Source organism: Gekko japonicus, unplaced genomic scaffold (assembly GCF_001447785.1).
Source record: "Gekko japonicus isolate JY-2015 unplaced genomic scaffold, Gekko_japonicus_V1.1 scaffold463, whole genome shotgun sequence".
Taxonomy (NCBI): Eukaryota; Metazoa; Chordata; class Lepidosauria; order Squamata; family Gekkonidae; genus Gekko; species Gekko japonicus.
The window spans coordinates 55,024-67,191 of record NW_015160224.1 but is presented as its reverse complement, the minus strand read 5'-3'; the positions used below and the strand labels follow the sequence as shown (position 1 = coordinate 67,191).

The following is a 12,168-nucleotide window of genomic DNA, read 5'->3' as shown; positions in this document are numbered from 1 at the left end:
CCCCCCCGCTCAGGCTTCCCCCCAAATTTCCAAGTGTTTCCCACCCAGAAGCTGACAACAGTTGCAGCAGTTACCTGTAAGCAGCATATGTGGTGTGCGTACAGTGGGATAGGGTGGCAGGAGGGGGCGTGGTGAGATGGCTCCTCTAGCTCTGTTTGCACATAACAGTGAATGCATGTACATTGGGGGGCGGGGGGGATGCTGTACATGTTTGCGTCTCTTCATAAGAAAGACCAGTGTGTATTCACGAAATCAAGGACAAGTACCTGGATAGAAGTGGCCTTTTCAGTACACCTTGGCTGATAAGACCATAAGAGAAGCCAATGTTGGATCAGGCTAATGGCCCATCCAGTCCAACACTCTGTGTCACACAGTGGCCAAAAATACCAGGGGCCATCAGGAGGTCCAGCAGTGGGGCCAGGACACTGGAAGCCCTCCCACGGTTGCCCCCACCACCCCAAGCACCAAGAACACAGAGCATCACCTGCCCCAGCCTGAGAGTTCCTATCTATACCTTGTGGCTAATAGCCACTGATGGACCTCTGCTCCATATGTTTATCCAGTTACCTCTTGAAGCTGTCCACGCTTGTAGCCGCTGCCACCTCCTGTGGCAGTGAGTTCCATGTGTTAATCACCCTTTGGGTGAACCCGACATGGCCCTGAATGTAGTGCGAGAATAACTCAGTGAAGAAACAAAGATCTAGTAGTGCACCCAGTCCAAAGACTATATGGGTATTCACTGTAACTTGTGAAGGGCTCCTGGAGGATAAGGACCCAAGGGAAGGGCTCCTGCAAAATAGGAGCTTGTGTGAGGTTTCTCTGAGGGGTGGATGTGCAGTAAGGGGTGACTAGTTTCTTTCACATTAGCAGTGATTATGCTCTCCTGGAAAGTAGATGGCTTTTATTCCCTCAAAGATGCGTCATGCTTATGCCACAGTAGAAGGTGGCATGTTTTGAGGAATGCTTTGGTTGAAGGCTCTCTCACCCCCGCCCCTGGTAGAGGTACTTGTCAGTGTCGGCTGAGCCACTCTGCAGTGATCCTTACCACAATTCTGTTTCCAAGAACAGAGTTTTCCTTTCTTTTATAGGAGTGGGTGGCAGCTATTTGCTTATGAGGGAGGAAACCGAAGGGAGCAACACTGGGGCAGAGTCCCCTGAGACCCAGCCATTGACAATTAGTCTTCATGTTTACAGGCCCTGTGGATTTACGAGCTGCATCGTAGGTTCGAGTCATGCTGTAGGGTGATGCAATGCAACTAACTTTTGTGTACATAGATAGTTCTGTGACTGTAGCTTACATTTAGGAGAAATGACAAGTTTTAAATTTGGGGTGCTACTGGTCGTGGAGGGATCGGTGTGGGGAGGGGAGAAATGCATGAGGGGTTCATTTAGAGCAGGGATCTCCAGCCTTCTTAAGCCAGTGGGCACCTTTGGAGTTTCTGACATAGTTTCAAGTAATGGCTTGATACCTATGGTTTGAGATGGGCACGGGGCCCTCTAAAAATGGCAGTCTGAAAACATAAAAGGCATCTATGTAGAATTCCCATTGAGCAGATTGCTGCTGTTCTTCCTTTCTAGTGCTTGAGCAGGAGTTGGACAGGAAGCTCTTTGGACAGCACCTGGTGAAAAAGGTGGTTGTGAAAGCCGTCACTGGCTTTTTGAACAACGCAAATCCAAAGAAGCCTCTGACCCTCTCCTTGCATGGTTGGACGGGCACGGGCAAGAACTTTGTCAGCAAGATCATTGCAGAGAGCATCTACGAAGGAGGCCTCAACAGCAGATATGTCCATCACTTCGTCTCCACTTTGCATTTTCCTCACCGGCAAAACATCACCCAATACAAGGTAATGGGACATCACTGAAACATTAACGGGTGCAGTTGGAAGATATGAACTGTTTTATTACAATAGTTTTCAAAGTGGTTTTGAGGGAACTCTCATGTTCCTCACAAGCTCAATGAAAAGATCACTAACTGCATACACAGAAGTCTGTTTAGGCTGGCTTCATTCGGCCAGGATTTGCTGTGAAAACAATCTTAATTGTGCACCTGTTCTTTGGAGAGAGAGCCTTTATCCAAATTTAGATAAATACAATTACCTCTTCTGATATGTTTAAAATTGATCAAATTTCACATTGGAGTTTGCCTTTGAAGTTTCTTTGTTGAATATTGATGACTTTTAGGTTAACAGCAGAATGTCTTGAGAGATGCAGATGTTCTGTAGCAGATGTGTGAAGAGGTTCCTTGGCAGACTGGGACAGATCAAATGATGATTAAAAATATGCCTTAAGGAGTTTATTTTGCTTGTGTGATGAGAAATGATAGTGAATTAAGTTTGAAGTGTGGCTGTATCAGGTATTAGTTTGTAGCAAAACAGCTTTAACCATTTGCAGCTCCTAAACTAGAGTACTGAATTCTGCAGGTTCATAATAAAATTAGAAAAATTGGACTGATGTTGTTTAAAAAGCATGAATTCTTAGTATCCACAGATACAAAGAGGATGAAAAATATGATCGTCTTCTTAAAAATACATAGAGCAAAGTCAGAGAGTATTGCACCTCTGTGTCAATTTGTGATTCTAAGCTTTGCTTTTGAAGTGCTGACTTCTAACATGGAACATGAAATTCATCCTGGAGCAGGAAGTCTCTGTCACTATGAAAAGATATACTTCCTTAACTGATACAGTTTTACTTCTTGAAACTGGCTTCCAGCAGTACAGTATAGGAGCAAAACTTTTATTTCCTGAATATATGACTGCAAAGTTCCAGTGTACTCCTACCCACGAAATAAGAACCTCCTGTCCATGAACCTGATGTTATGTGCAATGCTCCCTCTAAGCTGTGAAGTCTTGTGAGCAAAACTTCTACTTTGTGAGCTACTGGTATTAAAGTTGTGAGTGAGAGAGTTTGCTCTGGAGCCATCCTTCCTGAGCTGAGACAACAATGTGTGAGCTAGAGGCCAAAAAACTGAGCTAGCTCACACTAACTCAGCTTAGAGGGAACACTGGTTATGTGTACCTCCCTCATAGTAACTGCATCAACTCCAAACCTTCCACGTTCTGAAGGGGAACATCTTGAGGCTCACAGCCAGAAAACAAGTTTATCATCAGTTACTTTGCAACTAATTTATTTGCAGATTGCAAGATTTTCTAGCCAAAGATATCTAACAGGTTTTGAGGAACAAACTTGACACCTAAAAGGGGCAAAATGTGCCAGACTTAAAATTTTCTGCCCCCAAACTGCCAGGAGTACTGGGGGAGGAATAGGAAGAGAGTTCAAGTTAGATCTTATTTCGATACAAAATCTGCTCCGGAGAGTCAGCAATAATAAAAAAGAGAACGCATGCAGTGAGGGAAGCACAATGAGCGCAGATTAAGGGGGGGGAGGACAGAGAAGAGAATACCCCCTTCTGACAGACAAGCAAAGTTATTGGGACTCAGTCAGCCACTTGCAAATCCCACACGCCCGTAGGCAGAATTTGGCAACTCCTGGGCTGAGTCTGCAAGGAGGAGAGAGACATAAAGTTCTTCAGAGCTTCTTGGTAAAGTTTTCCCCCCCTTTCCATATTTGTATCCCACCCATCCCGTAAGCGGGCTCAGGGTGGGTCACATCATCTCAAATAATACAATAAGGTTTAAAACACAACAAAACATTACATTATAAACATTTAAAATCAGTAGTTATAGCTGCCGGTGCAAATTCCAGCCCATTCATACTGATTGTTATGGCCGGTTGCTGGCAGATGGGTGGCCAGGAGGTAGGAGACAGCAACCTCGGGGAGGCCATACGTGGACGCCCGCTGCCTCAACCAAAAGCCTGGCGGAAGAGCTCTGTCTTACAGGCCCCGCGGAACTGAGTAAGATCCCGCAGGGCCCTGATCTCGACGGGGAGCCTATTCCACCAGGTGGGGGCCAGGGCGGGAAAGGGCCTGGCCCTGGCCGAGGCTAAACAGATGTCTCTTGGGCCAGGGATCACCAGGAGATGTTGATTATTAGAGCGTAAAGCTCTTTGAGGCATATACGAGAAGAGGCGGTCCCTTAGATATATTGGTCTCAGGCAATACTCCCTCTAAGCTGTGGAGTCCTGTGAGCAAAAATTCCACTTCGTGAGCTACTGGCATTAGAATTGTGAGCAGGTTATTTGGCTACTGCATAAATTAGTTTGCTCTGGAGCGACTCTTCCTGAGCTAAGACAAAAGTGTGTGAACCGGAGACTAAAAAACTGTGAGCCAGTTCACACTAACTCAGCTTAGGAGGAACACTGGTCCCAGGCCATATAAGGCTTTGAAGCTGACAGAATTGGAGCAATATACTGATGTCGGATGTCATTATGGAACGGGCAAGGCAGCAGAACATGTTCAGTAGACCCTGCTTTCCCTGTATGACATCGACAAAGCCGTCATGAGCCTTCGTGTCTCTGGTGTGACCGAAGGTGGTTTTAGCACTCAACATGGTCATATTTCAATTAATTTGTGAGGGATATAAGAAGATCCACGAACCCGACAGTTGACAATCCAGCTGGAGCTCATTTTTGCATCAAATGAATTATATCTCAGATATAATGGTGCAAAACTGATTTGTTTTTGTATTGTACGTAGAAGCGATGTTACCAGCAGCCACATTATCTGTTGTTTCAGTACTGCTATCCAGAGTGGGTGTCACTCAGAGCGGGCTGCACAAACAGTCACGTAGGTCCAGTTCAAAGTGCTGGTTTTGATCTTTAGAGGCATAAAGAGCTTTGGGCCAGAGGGCCTGAAGGCCTGTTCTCTCCCCTGTGTGCCTACGGCTCCTCCTCTGCTGCATTCTGTAGTGGGTAGCTATGTGAGGCAGGGGCTCTTTGGCAGTGCAGGAAATGGCAACCAACCAGTTAAGTGGATGGACCACCTGCATTACAAGGAAAGGCCCAAGGGCCTGAGGGCGCTTCGCATGTTATGCATGGGGTACAGAAAGTTGCCAGAGAGAATCCCCTCTTCCAAAACAGTAGAACGTGGGGATACCCAGTGAATTCAGCAGGCACTAGATTCAGGACGGACAAAAGCAGGTTTTCGTGGCCTGCTTGTGGGCCTTTCAGGGGCATCAGGCAGGCCACAGTGTGGACCAGGATGTGGACTAGATGGCCGGTCGGCCTGGCCCAGCGTGGCTGCTCCTCTGTTCACCTAAACACTCTTCCCAAGGACATATGGCCAGTGCTCTCCTGCATGCCGTCTAGTCAGCAAGTTAAGGCTCTGCTGTTTCAGAGGGCACTTGGGATGACGGATAATTGTTATCTGCCCTGCCTGGTCTTTTTGCATTCTATGCTTTTTGTTATTTTTGATACTGTTTAAGTATGTCTTTGTGCATCGTGGATCTTGACGGATGGGAAGGACAGATGGAATGTTTAGAATCCTCCCTCTGCCTTTTAGGACCAGCTGCAGATGTGGGTTAGGGGCAACGTGAGTGCCTGCGCGAGGTCGATCTTCGTCTTTGATGAGATGGATAAAATGCACGCCGGACTCATTGACTCCATCAAACCTTTCCTGGACTATTACGAGCAGCTGGATGGTGTGTCTTATCGGAAAGCCATCTTCATCTTCCTCAGGTGAGCTGGGAAAGTATTTCCACACTTGGGGGGTGGCATCGGACCTCTCTGCTGCAGTCCTGAGGAGGCCTGGAGACTTAGCTCAGAGTTCCGGGAGTCAGCATGGAGCCTCTGAGCCTAGGCTCACCAAATGCTTGGGACTTTACTAAGCTTTGCTTTGAGATCTTGTAGGACTCCAAGCATGACGTTCCTGTAAAAAAAAAAAAAAAAAAGCCTGTTGACTATTCTTCTTTTTCCAGCAATGCTGGGGCTGAAAAAATAACCGAAGTGGCACTGGACTTTTGGAGGAGTGGAAAGAGACGGGAGGAGCTGGGACTGCAAGACCTGGAGCCTTCGGTGTCCGTGTCCGTCTTCAATAACAAAAACAGTGAGTTACACCAGCTTCAGTCACGATAGCAAGGATGTGCTCCTGGTCCATGTGCGGCGGCTGCGGTGGCTCAGTGGTTAAGACGCTGAACTGCAGGCTGGAAGGTCGGTAGTTCAGCAGTTCGAGACCCGAGTGTGCCGCATGACGGAGTGAGCTCCCGTCTCTGGCCCCAGCTCCTGCCAACCTAGCAGTTCGAAAGCAAGAAATTGCAAGTAGATAAATAGGGACCGCTTCGGCGGGAAGGTCACAGCGTTCCGTGCGCCTTGGCGTTTAGTCATGCTGGCCACATGACCACGGAAACGTCTTCGGACAGCGCTGGCTCTTCGGCTTGGAAATGGAGATGAGCACCGCAACCCTAGAGTCGGATTCGACTGGCTTTCGAGCAAGGGAAACCTTTACCTTTACTAAATGTGTGAAGGCTCAGAAAGTAGTATGTCATGCGTGCTTATTTGACAGGCAGTCAGTAGAATTTACTGCCAAGCAAGCATGTCCATGATTGCATCCTTGCGCCCCCCCCCCCCCTTGAATAAAAGACTGATCTTGATTTCTTTCTTCTCCCCTCTCACTACTCTGGATGCTGGGAAGCTGTCCCTTGCCTGAGGTCACAGCCGTGGAAGTCCTGCAGGGATCTCTCCCCTGCATTCTCTCAGTGGGTTCCTGTTTTCAGCTTTCAGAAAAGAAGCAAGTCCCTAGCTCTCTTAGTGATAGAGATATAGGGAAAATACATGCAGGCAGAATCCCGATTTATCGAAATTTAATGTATCTTATACAGGGTGCTAAGATGGCCTCTGATAGTGCCCATAAAGCAATACAGCTTTAGAGGCCTCACATTGCAAAGGTCAGCGTGTGGGATAGGGCCCGAGTTCAGCCTCTGCTCTTCCTCCTCGAAGCTTATTGGGTGAGATCTTGGGCCACTTGCCCCCCTCTTCACCTTACTGACTCCCGTACCCAAGCCCCTGGATAGAATTCAGTGAAGATCTCCTGGAGGGGCCCTGCCTCCTGCAGGGGTGTTGTTGTTGTTGTTCAGTCGCAGTCGAGTCCGACTCTTCGCGACCCCATGGACCAGCTCCCGCCAGGCCCTCCTGTCTTCCGCTGTCCTCTGAAGTTGGCTCAATTTCATGTTCGTTGCGTTGATGACACTGTCCAACAATCTCATCCTTTGCCATCCCCGTCTTCTTTGACCTTCAATCTTTCCCAGCATCAGGGTCTTCTCCAGTGAGTGCTCCCTTCTCATTTGGTGGCCAAAGTATTTGAGCTTCAGTTTCATTATCTGGCCTTCCAGGGAACAGTCAGGGTTGGTTTCTTTTAGGATTGACTGATTTGATCTTCTTGCAGTCCAAGGGACTCTCAAGAGTCTTCTCCAGCACCATAGTTCAAAAGAATCTATTCTTTGGCGCTCGGCCTTCCTTATAGTCCAACTCTCGCAGCCATACATGACTACTGGGAATACCATTGCTTTGACCATGCGGACTTTTGTTGGCAGGGAGATGTCTCTACTTTTTATCATGCTGTTTAGGTTTGCCATCGCTTTCCTCCCAAGGAGCAGGTGTCTTTTAATTTCATGGCTGCTGTCACAGTCTGCGGTGATCTGGGATCCCAGGAACGTGAAGTCTGTCACCACTTCCACAACTTCCCCTTCTATTTGCCAAGGAGTGATGGGGCCGGATGCCATGATCTTAGTTTTTTTGATGTTGAGCTTCAAGCCCAGTTTTGCGCTCTCCTCTTTTACTCTGAACAGGAGACTCTTTAGGTCCTCTACACTTTCTGCCATTAGAGTGGTATCGTCTGCATATCTGAGGTTGTTGATCTTTTCCCCAGCAATCTTAATTCTGGCTTGTGATTCATCCAGGCCAGCATTTCGCATGATGTACTCTGCATATATATTAAATAAGCAAGGTGACAATATACATCCTTGTCGTACTCCTTTTCCTATGCTAAACCAATCAGTTGTTCCATATCCGGTTCTAACTGTTGCTTCTTGGCCCTTATACAGGTTTCTCAAGAGACATGTGAGGTGGTCTGTTACTCCCATCTCTTTAAGGACCTGCCATAGTTTGTTGTGATCCACACAGTCAAAAGCTTTAGCATAGTCAATGAAACAGAAGTAGATGTTTTTCTGGTACTCTCTTGCTTTCTCCATAATCCAGCGAATGTTGGCAATTTGATCTCTAGTTCCTCTACCTCTTCGAAACCCAGCTTGTACTTCTGGCAGTTCTCTATCCATGTACTGTTGAAGCCTAGCTTATAGGATCTTGAGCATGACCTTGCTAGCGTGTGATATGAGTGCAATTGTGCGATAGTTTGAACATTCCTTGGCATTGCCCTTCTTTGGGATTGGAATGTATACTGACTGCGGGGTGGTATGTTCCTCCAAAACTCCTTGAGAAACAGCAGGATAAAAATCTAATGATTCTATTTCTGTATTTTATTCAAAAAAACAACAACGGTTAAACCAGCAACAAAAGGAGCAGCAGTGAAATGCAGCTGGTAGGACAAAGTCTTTAAATCAGGGATCGACACGGTGGTGACCACCCACTGGCACCTTTCGTGGTGCCTGCCAAGCGTTTTTAGAAAGTGGGTGGGCCTCTTGCCCGGTAGGGCTTCTTATTGGCCCCTGGAGATAGGATTGGCTGTGCTGATTAAAATAACATTGTTTCTGGTAGCGGCTGCCAAAGCGGTGTTGGTTTCATTCTCTCTCGCACACCTCTTTCCCCAGTATGTTGTTTAAAATTACTTCTCTTAATCCCTGTACTTGGGCCTCCTCTGGGTGTGGCTCTGCCTCCTGCAGTGGCCATTTTGTAGTTGGCTCCCCCTCCCGTGATATCCATTTTGTGGTTATGCCCACCACCCCGTATCCAAACTCCAAGGGTGCCCATAGGCTCAAAAAGACTGGGGACCCCTGCAATGCTCCCTCTAAGCTGTGGAGTCTTGTGAGCAAAATTTCTACTTTGTGAGCCACTGGCATTAAAGTTGACTACTGCATAAGTTAGTTTGCTCTGGAGCCATCCTTCCTGAGCTAAGACAAAAATGTGTGAGCTGGAGGCTAAAAAACTGTGAGCTAGTTCACACTAACTCAGCTTAGAGGGAATACTGGCCCCCTGCTTTAAATGGTCTCCAAAAAGCCTGTATATAGCCGTGTGACCCTCCAAAGTAAAGTATTTCTCCCCCCCCCCTCCATCCCCATGCGTTAAAGCAACAGAAGAAACTAAAGGGTAGTCAGACAAGAGGCGAGAGAGAGAGAAATCCAAAGTGTTTGGGGGAAAGCAAAGTTGTACCTGATGCCCAAAGTCAGGCAGGGCTGAGAACCAGGCAAACATCTGTTGTTAGACCCAGTTGGGTGCCACGGTTGGAGTGCTGGACTGTGGAGACCCAGGTTCAAATCCCCACTCTGCTACAAATGCCAGGTTGTTTGGGAGGTTAAAATGGAGAAGGGTAAAAACGGAGTTCAGCATCCTGAGTTCTGGGGAGGAGGGAGGGATCAGACCATGACAGCTGCTGGGGTTGGAGTTCTGGAGGCTAGGGTACCCCTGCAGAAAAGGCTCCAGTGCCCACTTGCCTCACCTTGAGAGCTGGGGGGACACAAGGCAGGGCCCCTGCCGGAGGTCTTAACGGAATTCGATCCAGTGGCTTGGGTATATTGGGGTCTCTGCTTCTGCCTCCTGAGCACTGGCTGGCTGCGTGGTTCGTTGACACCGAACAGCCTGAGAGATAACAAGGCTTCCATCATGCACTGCAAGGTGTTTACTGTTGGGAGGTTTCCCAGCAGACATGTATACTTCCAGCAGAGGTTCTGGAGTACATACTGCTCAACCCTCCCCTGGGACCTTCTGCATGCAAAGCGTGGACTAAGCTACGTCTTCTCCCTGGAGCAGATCTACTGATTAAAACCAGTGAACATAAAACTTATAATAACCACCTTGTTGGTTGTCTTCAGCAGGCGTTCAACTAGCTTTGAATTCAGTAGCAGCTTAGAGACCGACAAGATTGTGGGGGTATAGCCTTTGAGAGTCAAAGCTCCCTTCACTCAGATACGTTGTTGTACTCCAGACCAGCATGGCTGGCTACCCTCCGCAACTATCTTAGAAGAGGCATCTCAAGCCTTCTTTTTTTTGCTAGTGCCTTTGAGGGGCTATGAGCAGGCATCTTTGGGGGAAGGCTATTTGGCGGTTCTCATTTACTCGGTTTTAATCTAATGTAAGGAGCTGCGGTGGCTCAAGTGGTTAAGACGCTGAACTGCAGGCTGTGGAAGGTCGGTAGTTCAGCAGTTCGAGACCCGAGTGTGCTGCATGACTGAGTGAGCTCCCATCTCTAGTTCCAGCTCCTGCCAACCTAGCAGTTCAAAAGCAAGAAATTGCAAGTAGATAAATAGGTACCACTTCGGTGGGAAGGTAACAGCATTCCGTGCACCTTGGTGTTTAGTCATGCCGGCCACATGACCACGGAAATGTCTTCGGACAGCGCTGGCTCTTCGGCTTAGAAACAGATGAGCACCGCAACCCTAGAGTCGGATTCGACTGGCTTTCGAGCAAGGGAACCTTTACCTTAATCTAATGTAAGCTTCCTTGAGCCAAGAGGAAAGGTGGGGTATAAATATTTTAAAATAGCCCCCGTTTCATGGCTTTCTGTTGTTCAAGCAGCTGCTTTCTCAAACACAAGGGTGTCTCACCAAGTACCATCTTTTCTCCTTCCCAACTCTTCTTTTTCAATAGGTGGCTTTTGGCACAGCAGCCTGATAGACAGAAACCTCATCGATTACTTCATCCCTTTCCTTCCCCTGGAGTACAAGCACGTGAAAATGTGTGTCAGGGTTGAACTTGAGTCTCGGGGCTACGAGGTGGATGAGGAAATTGTGACCCAGGTAGCGGATGAGATGACCTACTTCCCAAAGGAGGAGAGGATCTATTCCGATAAAGGATGCAAAACTGTGTACACAAAGTTGGATTTTTACCTGTGATATTTTTATGATCTCGTCCTCAATGAAGAAAATGAGCCCAATCACAGAATTTGAAGGATTTCCCCCCACTGTTTAAAAAGGGTTTAAAATAATGAAAATAGACAATAATGTTCATTCTTATTTTGAGCAGGGGGAGAAAGAGCAGGACCCTGATTCCAAAATAACCTCAGCCTTGTGGCCTCAAGAACGGTCTGTGTCTCATCCACACATTCCTGAGCATTGTCTTAGCTGTGCCTGTATCCTGTGAAGCCGTTTGGACTGTTGCTTTATTAGAGCAGTCACTGGCCCGCTAGGCTGCTGCCTCATTATGATTGGGCATCCAGCTATGAGGAAGCAGAGGCATTCTGTCCTGGTGGCTTAAAACAAGAATGGTGTCATTCTTCTCAAGAAATGAAGGCGGTGTTCTTCAGCTTATTAGACCCGTGGGGTGTTTTTATTTGAAACCGGACGTTGGACCAATATTTGAACACAGTAACCATCCGCAGTAATGGACCAGTAGATTCCAAGCTGCTGCAGAATGGCTGGGGAGTCCCTTTGGGTTTGATCAAAGCACACATCAGGAGCCCCTTGCTAGCAGAATGCACACAAGCATGTAGAATGCCCACTACTGGCAATCTTGAGCCCCCTGCCTCCGGTGTACAGGTGACGAAACTCCTGGATGCTTTCTGGAATGCATCCCTTGCTTAATGCAGCAGGGAGACCTAGCCAGGACCCTAATCTGAACTGGGATGACTCTTCCAGAATCCTTTGCCGCGCACAGTGGCCCTGTGGGAGGCAGGCAGGCAGGGGCTTCTCTTCAGATCCAGTTCCTGGAGCTGGAATACTTAAAACCCCCACTTTAAAACCACAGAATCCTGCTTGAGGATTTTAATAACGAAGCCAAGCGATTACATTCCACTAGCATTTCAAGCACGGATTGTGAAGACTTTCCCTCTGTAATGGATCAGAGGGGGCTAATGGAAGTCGTGGCCTCCTCTCCTGTGGGATTCCAGGCTGGCCGTTGCTGGGTGTGGTTCATGTCTGCCTCGTGTTTCCTGCTCGAGAGAAATAGGGGCAGGGGGGTGGGGGAGCTGGATGACTTTTAGGAGAACTTGGAGCGATTTGGGGAGGATTTGCACTTCTTTTCCAGTTGGTGGCAACAGTCTGGCGGGGCTGGGGGCCGCCCCAAGCAGCAAACCCACGCGGGATCTTTCCATAAGGCTGCCTGGCAGATGGGCCTTGCCCAGGATTGCCAGCTGTGGGTTGGAATATACCTGGAGATTTTAGGGGTTGA

At 47.9% G+C, this 12,168-nt stretch overlaps 1 protein-coding gene across 1 annotated transcript in view; it reads left to right on the top strand.

The window, feature by feature from the left end:
• Window positions 1-12,168, top strand: part of LOC107110747 (torsin-1A-like) — a 12,732-nt gene extending 564 nt beyond the window's left edge. The window contains exons 2-5 of the mRNA XM_015411553.1: window positions 1,579-1,844; window positions 5,399-5,574; window positions 5,814-5,941; window positions 10,651-12,168. Coding sequence (XP_015267039.1) covers window positions 1,579-1,844; window positions 5,399-5,574; window positions 5,814-5,941; window positions 10,651-10,895 — 815 coding nt within the window. The 3' untranslated portion in view covers window positions 10,896-12,168. The remainder of the gene's footprint in view (window positions 1-1,578; window positions 1,845-5,398; window positions 5,575-5,813; window positions 5,942-10,650) is intronic.